The sequence below is a fragment of the Solanum dulcamara genome, chromosome 6, assembly GCF_947179165.1.
Source record: "Solanum dulcamara chromosome 6, daSolDulc1.2, whole genome shotgun sequence".
Lineage (NCBI taxonomy): Eukaryota > Viridiplantae > Streptophyta > Magnoliopsida > Solanales > Solanaceae > Solanum > Solanum dulcamara.
In genome coordinates this window covers 12,889,909-12,903,445 of record NC_077242.1, presented here as the reverse complement: position 1 = coordinate 12,903,445, position 13,537 = coordinate 12,889,909, and the positions used below count along the sequence as shown (strand labels likewise).

The following is a 13,537-nucleotide window of genomic DNA, read 5'->3' as shown; positions in this document are numbered from 1 at the left end:
TTTTTTTTTCTTTTTTAAAATTTATTATTTTATAATTTAAATGTGCTCTTTCACTTGTTTTTACACGCGTGTATTCGCACATTTTTGCCAATTCAGTAATTATATAGCCACATAAGTCTGGTCAATGATCAAAAGTTTGATATATTATGTATTATTGAGTTTAAGAATATAGTTGATAAATAATTAAATAGAAAAACTCATAATACAAACTCAGATGCGTACAAGAGTCCATTAAATTATTTTGCTTATTTATATTGAATAAAATCGATTCTACGATAGCACGTTTATATCGAATAAAATCGATTCGAGGGTAGCACTTACTTTCAAGGATTTTTACCTATCCGAAATTATAATGTGCAATTCATGCAAAAAAAATACAAATGGATGAAAGATAACCATAGTTGATTGGGAGAGTTTGGGCAAGTAGAGGGTGATTAATTACAGTATAATGACAACATGGAGTGAAGCAAAGAGACAATTTACAATGGGACCCAATATAGTTTGCTTCTATTATTATTATTAAATTATTTATTATTATATTATTATTTATTACAAATAAAAGGGTCTTTGAGGGTTGACAGGAGGAAGCTATTATCAACCATTATCAACATTGTCTTCTCCTTGGTATCCTATGAATCTACAAGCCTACCCTTATTCCCTAACAATAATTTCTCTCCCAATTTTCTTGCAATTTCAAATTTCAAAGAAATTTCCAACTTCTTCTAGCTCCTACTACACCTATAATATAAAGTAAGCAGTACTAATTAGTACACTTTATCTATAACTAGTACTAGCATCTTTATCTCTTTCCAATTTTGTTTTCTTTTATCCTTTTATTTATTTGGTTCACAAGCATCTTTACCATTTAACTAGTCTTGAAAAGAAAAAAAGACTCTTTTTTATGCAGTTCTTGATGGTAATATGTGAGTCTTGATCTGTAATTAGATCTTAGTGTTCAAGAATTGTGTTGTATTTTCCTGCTTGTCTCTTTGAACTGATTTTTTATTTTTTTTGATGTGATGTGATTTTTACTTCTTTTTTTTAGTCTTTCTTGATGATAGATAATTGGCACTTGAAAGAGATGATTTTTTTTTCTTGGATCTTCACATTTTTTTTCAATATTGGAAAGTTCTGTTTTTGGGTGCTTTATTGCCTAATTTGCAATCTGTGGTCTGAGATTTCATATCTTCTCAAGGATAAATCTTAAACCCAGAATCTTTTTTTCCTTATTATCTTGAAAAGTGGGTTCTTTTTTTCCTTTGTCTTTTTACATTTGGTATCAGGAAAATAAAATTATTGCAGTTTTAGCAGAAGTTTCTCTGGTTCTTGGATCCATGTTCAGAAAAATCTGGATTTGTTTTTTCAATGGAACAAAAGTGAACTTTTAAAAGAAGACAAGGACTTTCCAATTAATGGGGTTTCCTCATCTCGTTTAGTTGTTGTGTGCATAGCTCCAATTTTCATTTCTTGATTGGGTTTCTGCTTTCTTCCATATTTCCTAAATCTTCTTTTCTAGGAGTATGTTCCATTTATAATTGTCTTATTGGTGTGGGTTGTTTAACTTTTCCTCATTATTGACTTATTGATGCTTGTTTCTATGCAGGTCCTGTTCACTCAGCTATTCCAGAAGTTGTTGCTTGTAGAATATCTCTTAGTTTCAGCCTAGGTAAAACTCTTATTCCAAAAGTTTTGTTCTTGATGGCTCCTTCTGTTTGGATCATCTTGACCTTAATATTGCATAACTAGAAGCAATTATTAGTCTTGATGTCTCTTATGCCTCTATTTTCTTACTATCCTATTGTTGTTACTGCTTAATGTCTTCATAAATGTTGTGTTTTTGCTTTCCTTGAGCCGAACATCTATCGGAAACGGACTCTCTACCTATCAAGGTAGGTGAGGTCTGCGTACACTCTACCTTCCCCAAACCCCACCCAAACCCCACTTGACTTGTGGGACTATACAGGGTGTGTTGTTGTTACCTCTGAGCGGGCTGTTTATTCCAGTCTACTTGGAATATTTAGAGAGCAATTTTGGAAAGTAATTTTTAGCTGAAAGAGTTTATTTAACTTTGCTGGAAGGTGGATTTTGACTGACTGTTTTGCTAAAAGAATGTGAAGCTTGTGGTGTTGCTGTTCTTGTTTGAGAAACTAATGGTTGATGTTTCGTTTTATGACTAGATTCCAATCCATTATGGGCCTCTCCCAGTATCCAACTCCAGCAGATGCAGGAGTGCTCTGCGTTATTCTAGTGAACACAGCCATATCCATCTCCATTGTCAAGGAGATGGTCCGATCGATCCTTCATGTGATTGGCATCCACATTTCATCATGGGATGATTATTCCATCGAAGGCTCCTTGGACTCGTTTGAATGCCGAAGAAGCCCATCAGAGTCATATATGGAGGAATTCAGAAGCCATACCCCTGCAATTCGTTATGATTCAATCTGCATCTCTAACCATGCTGAGAAAGAGTGCTCAGTCTGCCTGACGGATTTTGAGCCTGATGCAGAGATAAACCATCTCTCGTGTGGCCATGTTTTCCACAAGCTTTGTCTAGAGAAGTGGCTCAAGTACTGGAATGTAACTTGTCCACTTTGCAGGAATTACATGATGTCTCAAGAAGGCGAAGAAGATACTTGTCCTATGTGAGCTCTAGAAGCTTAATGAGGCTATAACACTACTATATACATCTTGAGGATGTTCTGGTGTACAGCTTAGTAGTGTACAGGCTGAGTACATGCAATGGTTGATCTTTGACATTGGGTAGTTCTGTAGCTTTTCATATTTGTAATGCTTGGCGTCCTCTCGGAGTGACGGGTCTCTTTACTGTGACCAAGAATTCATACATTCTCGTACATAATATATGGAAGATTTTGTTATGATTTTTTCCATCTTCTTGCTTTAGCTATCGTGAATGGTCTCTTTCTGCTTGCTTAATTAGGTGTTTTCTGAGAGGTTATTTTCAGTGTTTGGGAAGCTACCTCATTTGGATCCTTTAAAAATGCACTACTTTTGGACGACAAGCACCAGACAGCATTTTTTGGGTGGGGTGGAGGAGGTTAGGCAAAACATGTGCAATGATTGAACTCAGAATCAACCAATAAATAATATAATGTACAACCAAGTATTCTTCATGACTTTACAATGAATCAGAGACAGAAAATTGAGTCCTTATTACATGCTTAATTACAGATGAAATGCTAGAGTAGTACAGTAAGAATGACCCAAAAGATGAAACATTACTTTTGAGTAATTTTTCCAGTATCCATGCCATGCATCTGTCATTTTTCAGCAGCCATCTCAGAGAGTTTTGAGCCAACGGACATGCTATTTCGAGTCAGGCTAGAGCTCCTGTGGTATCTGCATCTGAAAGAACCGGCGTGCGTGGTTGGTGAGCACAAACAGTTATACTTTGCGCTCTTTGGCTGGCCTGAAGGTGAGGATGGCATTGAAGATGGCAGCCCCAATACACTGCTTGGCACAATCAACTTCTTCTTAGGTCGTCCAATCTCAATTGTATGTTCACTCACACTTGATTGTTCAGCCATTTCTTGAGTGGACTCTGCAAAAAGAGAGCCATTGTTAGAACAATAATCTTTTGTATGGTCCATGCAAAGTCGCAAGACTATGTATAGGGGCTAACGCCCACCTAGTGCCAGTATCAAGAGAAGTTGGTGACTTTGATGAGGAGGAGGGGTACTGGTTGCTATTATTTGTCTTGAATTAACTTGCGTGAGATCATTTAATATTTTGAAACACATTTTAATAAATGCACATTTATAGAATTGGCGAAAACCGTGGAAAATCAATGTAGAAAAGATGCTAGGTGACTTTTTCCTGTTTGCCTAAACCTTGATAGGCACCAATGGTGGTGGAAAAAATTTTCACGTTCATCGTCTACTATAGATAATTCAAAAAAAATTAACAATTTTTTGGCGAAGAGAATTTAGATGAACCCCTTCCACCTCTTTAGCTCCGCTTCTTATAGGCACAATTATTTAATACTTGTGCTGGTAAAAGTAAAAAAAAGTAACATGTGCAATATTCAAGGTGCATGCAAGTCGCCCGAGCATTGGCCTTGAGCGACAAAGACAGGAAAAAAAGACTAGGAGCCCGTTTGGATGGGCTTAAAAAAAGTAACTTTTATGTATGAAGTGCTTTTAGAACTTTAAAGTGCTGAAAGTTATTTTTATAAATAAGCAGTTGAGTGTTTAGATAAAAGTGCTTAAATGAGGAAAATTATGTGAATTTTAGGGTTAAAAGAATAAAAAGGGTAGTTTGGAAATTTAATTAAAATATAAGGGATATAAAAGTAATTTCCATGGTCAAAGAAAATGACTTTAAGCACTTGGAAAAAAAAAAGTTAGAATCCTAAATTTTCATTTTTGACTGACTTTAAGAAGTTTCTGGCTTAAAGTTAGCATTAGACAAACACATCCAAAATCTGAAAATGGGCTTTAAGTTGGTTTTGACCAACTTAAAGCCAATCCAAACGGGCTCTAGGTTATAAACCAGAAAAATTATGAAGAACGTTCGTTTCCAGTTCTTTTTAATTTCTCTGTTCACTTTTCCAAATGAAATTGGTTTTTTTTTTCTTCCTTGAATTTGAAAAACGCATGGTAGTATGTTAACATTATGTATTTTTTTCCCCACCATATGTCAGCATTATGTTACCACGACCAAATTAGCATTCAATTTCCATTATTAAATATTCAAATAGAACGTTGTTAGGACAGAAAAATCACAAGGAAGATAGGAACATAACATTTAATACCTGGAAAAATCTGACTGGGGGAATTGTCGTTTCCAATGAAATAAGAGAGAGGAAGAAGAATTCTTCCCAAAAGAAAAAAAATTCCTCTCCAGGTATAATTCTTAGTTTCTGCTTCATGTTTATGCTTGGCCTTTTCCTGAGGTTCTTGTCATTTCTGTTTTTCACACCACTATTATTATTATTTTCCTTTTTACTTTTTTATTATTATATTAATATATATTGGGAGACTCAAAAAATGCATGGACTGAGATAACCCTAAGAAAAATAAAATCCTTTTCCTTATATAAACACATGTTGTATGGGCCAACTTATGTGTACCCTTCACTATTCCACTCAATGTTTGCTATCTTAGAAAATATATTCCCACAAGTGGGTCTGAGGAGGATAGAGTGTACACAGATTTTTTCGTTACCTTGTAGAGATAGAGAAGTTGTTTCCATCAGCTCAAGTGCAATGAAAAAAAAAAGTCCAATAAGAAAAGCAACACACTATTTGGTAGCCTTGCTCAGCATCATAACTATTTCCCTATGTACACCCCAACAGGTAAGTCTTCCACTAGTAGAACCATGACAATGTTTTTGTTGTTTTCTCAAAACAGCCATAGCACGCAAGTGATTGGCCTTCCGTTTTGATCATACCTTTAAGCTGACTAAACAGCGGGGATTGAACGCCACCTTAGGAAATGAGAATACGCGACTGAGTTGTCAAACTACCTATTTCCGATGACACTGGAAAAGCATGACTCTATCTTCAACGAACTAGTAGCAGTAATGTAGTCAAGGATGCATCGAGTTTTCCATATATGTCAAGTACTTAAGTTCTACTTGTGGTTGATATGGAAATATGCTAGAATGCATATTAACTACCCGTTTGGCCAAAAAAATGCTCACTTTTTTCTGGAATCAAAGACTGAGAGAAGCATTTTGATTCACATAAGCACAAAATGAGATCAAACAACAAACTCACTATTAATGTAAATGCAAACACAAATGAGATTCTTATTAACTTACCAAATGAAAGGATACAAGTTTGAAGCAGACACCGAGTACAATGCAACTACACTATAAAAGAGGTACCAACTAAAGAAATAATCTGTTATTGCTTATCAAAATAGATATTACGAATTCATTCGACAAATTAAGACCAAAACTTACCTAAAACAACAGTATGGTATAGATTTATCCAAAAACTGCAAGAGTAAAGCTTCAAACGTCAGTCAGAAATTAGCTGGATGAAGTGCATGTATTTATCCCATCCTTGCAGTCTCTGGTGAGATCATTAAACGTCTCAACCTGCTTTTTACCCCTGAAGAAAACTTCCGTATCAACTGAAGCCCTCATGTACCCATCAAATTCAACTGGATTCCCATTATTGAGTTTTGCTGTCTCTGCATACCACTCACTTTTTTCATCCCAAAGATCTTTATATTCATGAAGGAAATGGGTGGAATACTTGTCTTTTAAAGGGTCAAAAAAGGATGTATCTGGTTCATTGGTTGCAATATACAGGTTCCTCCCGTCATCGATCTTGTCCTGCAAGCTAGACAGTAGAGCGTCGGGAGAAGTATCTTCTGACAAATGTGGCCACATTTCACGATTATTTGCCTTCTCCCCCCTTACAACATGAACGGAGTCATAATCCCAATTCAACCTTGATGAAATAGCTGAGACAATGTCCATCAATCGTCTTGATTTCCATACCAGATGCCATGGTCGTTGAACGATAGATTCTGTTTCACCCTCGCATACCCTGTACCAGTAATTGTCTGGCTCTACAGAACCAAATTTCCTCATGATTAAAGTATCCTGTACTCCAGATAACTTCATCGGTGTAATCCTAAAATCCTCCACAAGATGAAGACTTAGTCTGTCTTTTTTATGCCACTGCTTCCAATCTGACCAAAACTGGACCTGATCGAGGACTGACGCTGAATCCTTTAAGTGCTCAAAATCAAAGTAAAACCTGAAATCCTTTCCTTCCTCATCTACACCAGATGAAGTGTAAATCTTGGATAAACAAATACTCAAGTCCATTATCAAGGTCCTGTTCAAATATTGAGCCTCGCCCAACGCACACATGAAGCTCCAAAGGTAATGGCTCATGCTCTTACACCTATCCCCACCTCCAGAATAAATCAAATACTTACCATTACCAAATGAACTCTCCGATTCCACCACAGGTAGCGAGTCATTTACAGCTTCCCCAACCACTGGCAGAGCAATAGGTTCACTTTCTGTCTTAGGAGTTGCCTTCTCAAATCCCTCATCTAGCTTACCAGGAGTTCTGTCAGACCCTGCCCTGTTCTTTTTCTTCCTCTTGCGAGCATTTCCACCAGAATGATAATCACCCATACTAACCACATCAAGGGTGCAGTTCTCCGACCTAGAAACCACAAAAGACCGGTAATCCTTATAAAAGGCAGCAGTCTTCCCTTCCTTAGGCCTAAACCGCCACGCCATATGGCAGGAACTATCATTAGACCCTCTGACCGGCTTCCCAAACCGGTAAAAATGTATGTCCTTAAACTTCTCAATGGCAGCCCTCATCAACAAATGAAACACATCCGGATCAGTACAATCAATGGGATCATCAATCTTACCACGACAATCCAAATTATTCTCAGTGGCACTTCCACCGTCAGCATTCTCCGGAACATCAACATCATTGAGGTTTATGAATGTCGAAAATGCTGTCTGATTAGCACCAAGAAAGTCCTCACCAGTCCTCACAACACTATCATCAGCTCTGAATGTAGCATTAGATTTGGAAGTAAGGAAATTAGTGATTTTTGATGAAGGGTGGAACAAAGGGTCTTCAGGCTGATAAGTTGCAGCAATTATAGTAAAAATCAAAACCCCAAGTACAAATATAGTGAAACAAAGATTCCCTATCATTGCCATTGCATTTTGACCCAAATTTTCTGGCCTGAAAATCCCATTCCGAGATAGCAAAATTGAAGGCCGACCCAACATTTTTCCCCCACTTTTTCTCACTATAGCATTAAAGCTTCAAACACAACAAGAACTAAATCTGTAAAAATGGGCAAAACATATAATTAGACTACTACCACCACTCAACAAAATGACTAAAAGGGTATTCACGAAACATGAAATTTGACAAAGTAAAACAAAGAACTCATAGATCTGGGTAAGTATAAGCAAGAATTGACTGTGTTAAAGCTGAAATTATGCTTACAATCGACACTATATAGTATAAAGATTATTTCTTTACCTCATACAGCTTGGTGATTGATGATTTCAGTACTTCTCTTTCACTCTCTCTCTCTCTCTCCGTAGAGAATAATCAGTGAAGTAAAGCTAAATTTATTTATCTTAATTGTGAGAGTCAAGATCCTAGGTGTTTACTTATCATTAGTATTTTTATGAGCACCGTGAATTTGCCGCTTCATTAAACTAACATTTGTATACCGACAAAAACATAGGTGGTCGAAATGTGATTAGCGAATAGAGTGAGGCCCTAAACTATGGAAAGATATTAGCGTTATGCGTGTCGAAAATTTGTGGTATTACCCCCCTAGGTTATCTTATTGACCAAATTATCCTCCGACTTTTTTTCAAAAATAAAGTTCTAAAATATTGATCTTAGGAATTGTTTTGTTCTCTTTTTAATTATATTGGTTTGTAATTTTCTTTTATCAAATAGAGTGGTGGTTAGACGTCAAGAACTTCCAGGTTCAGAAGATGCAAGTGATGAAAATGGGGACGTTAAGATGGATGTGTGGTATACTAGGAGCGACAACATTAAGAATGAAGATATTCGAGATAAATTAAAGTAGGAGTGCAACCATGGTGGACAAGATGAGGAAAGAGAGACTGAGATGACTTGTGCACGTAAAAAGGAGATGTATGGATGTCCCAGTGAGGAGGAGTGAGAGGTAGGATATAGTGAAGTCGAGGTGAGGTAGAGGTAGGTCAAAGAAGTATAGCGGAGAGGTGATTAGACAGGATATGATACATCTTCAGCTTATCGAGGTCATGACCTTAGTTAGGAGGATATTAAGGTCGCAAATAAAGGTCGAAGGTTAGTAGGTAGTTAAGAGTTGTCTTATTACTAGCCCTATTCATGTATTTGACTTGGTGGTAGTATAGACCACCGTGTCGATCGTAGTATTGGCCTATTCATGTAGTCTTTTGCTTTTGGTATTTGATATCACCTACTCATGTGTTTAATCAGATGATCTCACCTTGTTGTTGTTACAGTTCTTTGCATATATGTTCCAAATTGTTTTACTATTAGTTGTCATATTTTTCTCCACTGCCATTTTTCTTTTATTACTGCTTTAATTTGTTTGAGCCGATGGTCTTTCAAAAATTATCTATTTACTTTAGAGAAGTAGTGGTAAAACTTGTGTACACTCTATCTTTCTCAGGCTCCACTTTATAAAACTTCACTAGATATGTTTGTTGGGATATATATTATTAACCATGAATTTAGATATAATATTTGTTATAGAATAATTGTTTATTCAATTTTAATAAAAGTTTTAATAGATCATATATTTGTTTATGTATCCATTTCCTTATATAGTAGATGATTTAGTGTATAGAGTTTTAACTTATACACAGAGAATTAAACCATCAGTTTTTATAAGTGTAAAGTTTTGTGTTCACAATCTAAGATGGAAATTGGACAAGCCATCGGTATGATTGTAGTACCAGATTATATGTAATTTATCTTGATTATGAAAACGGTATAGTTTCAACTTCTTGTGTTAGTGCATTTTCCATGTATTGAACGGGACCGAGTAAAGATAATTATTTTAGACTGACTGACAAAAGCATATTCTCTAAACTGTTAGATGTACTTATATTCCCAATCCTGATCTGTATATTTTAATTATCGTTTTGATTTATTAAAATGTGAGATTCTAATATGGGTCAATATGCTTGGTAGATTGGATGATAATAATATATATTGATGAAATAATAAATTAGTTGATTGAATCCATGTCTCGATATAGAAATTGATGATATGCCTTTTGAGAAGCTTATAAGTTTTCATTGTGTCAAACATTGCAAGTGGATTTATGAATTCGACACATGAAATAAGTTATGCAGTGCTTCAAAGGAAATTAATCATTGAATAAAATTCGTTCGTAATTTAATTTATTGATTAGTATCAGTAATATTAACATGGGAATTACATAAGTGTTTAATGAGGAATTTCGAAATACAAATGGAGGAGTACAATTACGAATTTCTAGTGGAATGATTTGAAATTTATTATGGTAAGAATAATTCAAATTAATTATTTTGAATTATTTCCATAATAAGGAGCCTCAGTAATTAATTATGTGGTCCCTACAGTGCCCATTTAAGTAGAACTTAGAATCCTATTTTCAGGTTTTGGACTAGAAAAAGGTCCCTACAAATAGGGGCTCTCCTAACCTAAAAGATAGGGATGTACGGATTCTATGCGATACTTGTCCACCCAAGTATTGAGAGAGTTCGGCTGTGAACTTGGGATCACTGTAGAAGACCGCAGAACTGCAGTCTAACTTGTGAATTCATTTGAATGTATCTGTTCACGCTTCAAGAGGTATTTATCAAATTAAATTTCAAAAAGTTTATGTGTTTTAGCATGATCGTATGTATTCTAGCATAAAAGTATGTGTTATCTATTATTCATGTAAGCAGTATGATTCTAGTATGCTTCCGATGTAAATATTGTTTTCCAATAATATTGTTGTTGTTTTGTAAGCATGTGGAAACTTAGCAAACAAAGATGAAATAATATAGGGATTTTAATATAATAACTAGAGATTGAAAACGAAGAAGGTAGAGAATAGCCTACCATGCATCTTATTTGAACAGCCATGTGATTATCATTTTAATAATTAAGATATGTTGTAAAATAATATATGTTCATGTTATCCATGTAACACCCTCCAAAATTCTTCACTACGATTCGAACCCTTCTTCGTATACGTGTAGGATCGAACCCGACTGTTGTGAAGTGTATGCATGATTTAGGATGAGTTCCCAAGAAATTGAAGAGTGTTAGAGGTGATGTGGGGTCATAAAAGATCCCTAGAACCAAGCTAAGTCCAAAGAATTCGTCTTGGCTAAGTTTTAGGATGAGTTCGTATAAGGGGTCGACTTCTAATGACCATATCTTTTGAAATATGACGATTTGGGTGGCTCATGACCTATTAAATCAAAGGTCTTCGAGTCTTCTTTCCAACGCCGCCAAGATTGTAATTTTTGGAGTTCGGAGTCAAAAGTTATAACTATCTTAAGACGGACTAGTACTGCAGGAATTTCAGGCCTTGGTGACAACTGCTGGAAACCTGGGCTTGGCGCCGCAGTGGCGAGACGCGCCACTATCACGCCAGGAACAAGCCTCAGTAGTTTGGTCCCTGGCGCGGCGCGCCACTAGAAGATGTACAGAGTTTTTAAGCCTATTTTCCAGAACCTAGAAAATATGGACTTGGCACTGTAAGGGCACGACGCGCCACTATCGCGCCAGGAACAAGCCTCAGTAGTTTGGTCCCTGGCGCGGCGCGCCACTAGAAGATGTGCAGGTTTTAAGCCTAAATTCGACTTCGCGCCACTATCGCGCCAAGAGTGTTTTAGCCATTTTCTAGATTTTTGAAGAAAGGGCAATTTGGGTATTTCCCAAATTATATATACACAAGCCTTGAACATTTTTGGACTATTTTTTAGTCCCACTCTCTCTCTAAAAGCCCTAAAAATTCCCTCTCTTCTCCTTCAAATCCTTTTCCAACAAGGATTGCTTCAAGAGCTTCAAAGATTCAAGCTTCCCATTGAAGACCCAACATCAAGATTTTCTTCAAAGTCTTCACTAAGGTATGTAAGGCTACTCAAAGCATGGGTTGAGTCCACCCATGTGCCCTACATCTTCTTTTGATTTATTGTCCATAAGAATGAGGCTTATTGATAGAGGTAGGTCCAAATAGGTCTTTTTCATCTATTACCCTAATTTCTATTATGTGGATGTTGTGGAGTCGAGAAAGTGATGTGCTTCATGTTGTTATGAGTTGATTGAGAGGAGATGTCGATCATATATTGTTAATTTCTTAACTATGTTGATTATGTAAAATGTTAATTTTCTTAAATCTGTTGTTATCTTGAATTGTTGATTTAAAACCTTGGAGTTGTGTTGAGTCCCAAAAGATTTGTTAAATGAATAGAGGAACGATTGGATAGGTTTACATGTTGTTATAAATGCATATTTAATCTACTCTTGAAAGATATGATTGAGATTGATCGGATAGTATGATTGGGAGAGGTTTGATTGTGATAGAGTTGATGAGTTGACAAGGTTGTAAATGAGACTTGTCGATATGATTTGATTGAGTTGAATGGATGGAGTTTTATGAGCATTGAGTCTTGAGAGGAGTATCGAGCTCCGAATTGGGTAAGAGTAAGTAATAACTCGAATCCAATAACTACGTCGCCAAACGTAGGAGGGGATTGAACCGTTAAAGTCGGATGCTTCCCCAAAATTATTATCCTGACATTATAGGACTTGGTTGGATTGGATCCATGATTGGTTGATTCGTTCATACCCTGGCAAAATATGAATGGATGCGGCAACAACGTCGGTTTGTTGTACTGTCACTGGCTCATAAGTGATGGTTGTCGGATAAGAGAAACTCCCATATAGGTCTTGATAGTACTCTGAGTCGGATTGAGTTGAATGGTATGTGATTGGTCCCGTCTAAACCATATTCTTGTTTAGACTTAGGACACTTGATTGAGTTGTTATTTCTCTTGAGTTGAGATTCCGAGTTGATTTGATGCTTCCTTGATGTTTGTTTCATTCGGCCATTTTATATACTCGTATATTCCATGTACTGACGTCATTTGGCCTGCATCGTTTCATAATGCAGAGACAGGTACACGAGATCATCAACCGGCGCACCATTGAAGATCCCCTTACTTCCAGACAGTTGGTGAGTCCTCCTAGTTTCCGAAGAATACCGAGATTATCTTTATAGCTTTGTTTTGTCTCCTTTATTTTTGATTGTTGGTAGCCATGGGCTTGTCATTAGCACCTCCTAGATTGTTGATAGAGGCTTCATAGACTAGAGTGTGGAAATGTTGGATTGTTCGTTTTGTCTAGTTTTATTCTATCTAGTTATTGATTTGATAGTTGTTTGGCCTTTGGCCCTATATTATGGATAGTATCCCTATGATTGAGTCTTCCGCCGATAGAATGTGAATGAATGAAAGTGTGACTGGACCAGGTGGTTCGCTTGGAGGCAAGAAATGGCCTTCGAGTGCCGGTCACGCCTAGGGTACCCTCCTGGGGAGTGACAATCCACCATCACAATTTGTTTACACTGTATCTTATTTCCATCATATTTTGTTCCCACTATTATGTGTTTCAACTACAATTTGTTTCTTTCTTTAGGTCTATAAATGGTTATTATTGTAAGTATGGATGGAACATAGAAAAGAGAAGAAGACAATAAGATTACTCACTTGCTCTCTCTTCCCTTTTCTTAATTTGATTTGTCATTTTATTTATAACACGATATCTTCACGAAATCTCTTATAAGGTATGTTTCGATGATATAATTATTTCTATTTTTAGATCTTCAACACAAGTATACATTTGAATATTTTCAGTTTTTAAGTTCTCTAATTAATATAAGGCGGTGGTAAACTTTATTAATTAATGAAAAATAATTTTTTCTTATTAAAATACTGTATAAGTTATTCTTAATTTTCAATGGTTACAAATTTTATTAGTTTTATGATAGTTTTCATCATG

General features: G+C 36.1%; 2 protein-coding genes across 5 annotated transcripts; one reads left to right on the top strand and one right to left on the bottom strand.

Annotated features, from left to right (window-relative positions):
- The first annotated feature begins 573 nt into the window (after nt 1-573).
- LOC129892076 (probable E3 ubiquitin-protein ligase XERICO) lies at nt 574-2,895 on the top strand. 3 transcript variants are annotated; one of them, XM_055967619.1, is made up of 3 exons: nt 574-750; nt 1,604-1,666; nt 2,178-2,895. In XM_055967619.1, the coding sequence occupies exon 3, from the start codon at nt 2,191-2,193 to the stop codon at nt 2,647-2,649; it is 459 nt and encodes a 152-aa protein (XP_055823594.1). In that variant the 5' UTR covers nt 574-750; nt 1,604-1,666; nt 2,178-2,190; the 3' UTR covers nt 2,650-2,895. The 3 variants fall into 3 exon arrangements, with proteins under 3 accessions (XP_055823594.1, XP_055823596.1, XP_055823595.1); XM_055967621.1 differs by lacking the exon at nt 574-750 and adding an exon at nt 774-923; XM_055967620.1 differs by lacking the exon at nt 574-750 and adding an exon at nt 778-916.
- A 136-nt stretch (nt 2,896-3,031) lies between these two features.
- On the bottom strand, nt 3,032-8,160 carry LOC129892075 (uncharacterized). 2 transcript variants are annotated; one of them, XR_008767257.1, is made up of 3 exons: nt 8,006-8,160; nt 5,929-7,804; nt 3,032-3,562 (listed from the first exon to the last, which is right to left on the bottom strand). XR_008767257.1 is itself a non-coding variant. In XM_055967618.1 (2 exons), the coding sequence occupies exon 2, from the start codon at nt 7,744-7,746 to the stop codon at nt 5,998-6,000; it is 1,749 nt and encodes a 582-aa protein (XP_055823593.1). In that variant the 5' UTR covers nt 7,747-7,804; nt 8,006-8,160; the 3' UTR covers nt 5,749-5,997. The 2 variants fall into 2 exon arrangements, 1 of the variants encoding a protein (XP_055823593.1); XM_055967618.1 differs by lacking the exon at nt 3,032-3,562 and having other exon boundaries at nt 5,749-7,804.
- Nucleotides 8,161-13,537: the final 5,377 nt, after the last annotated feature.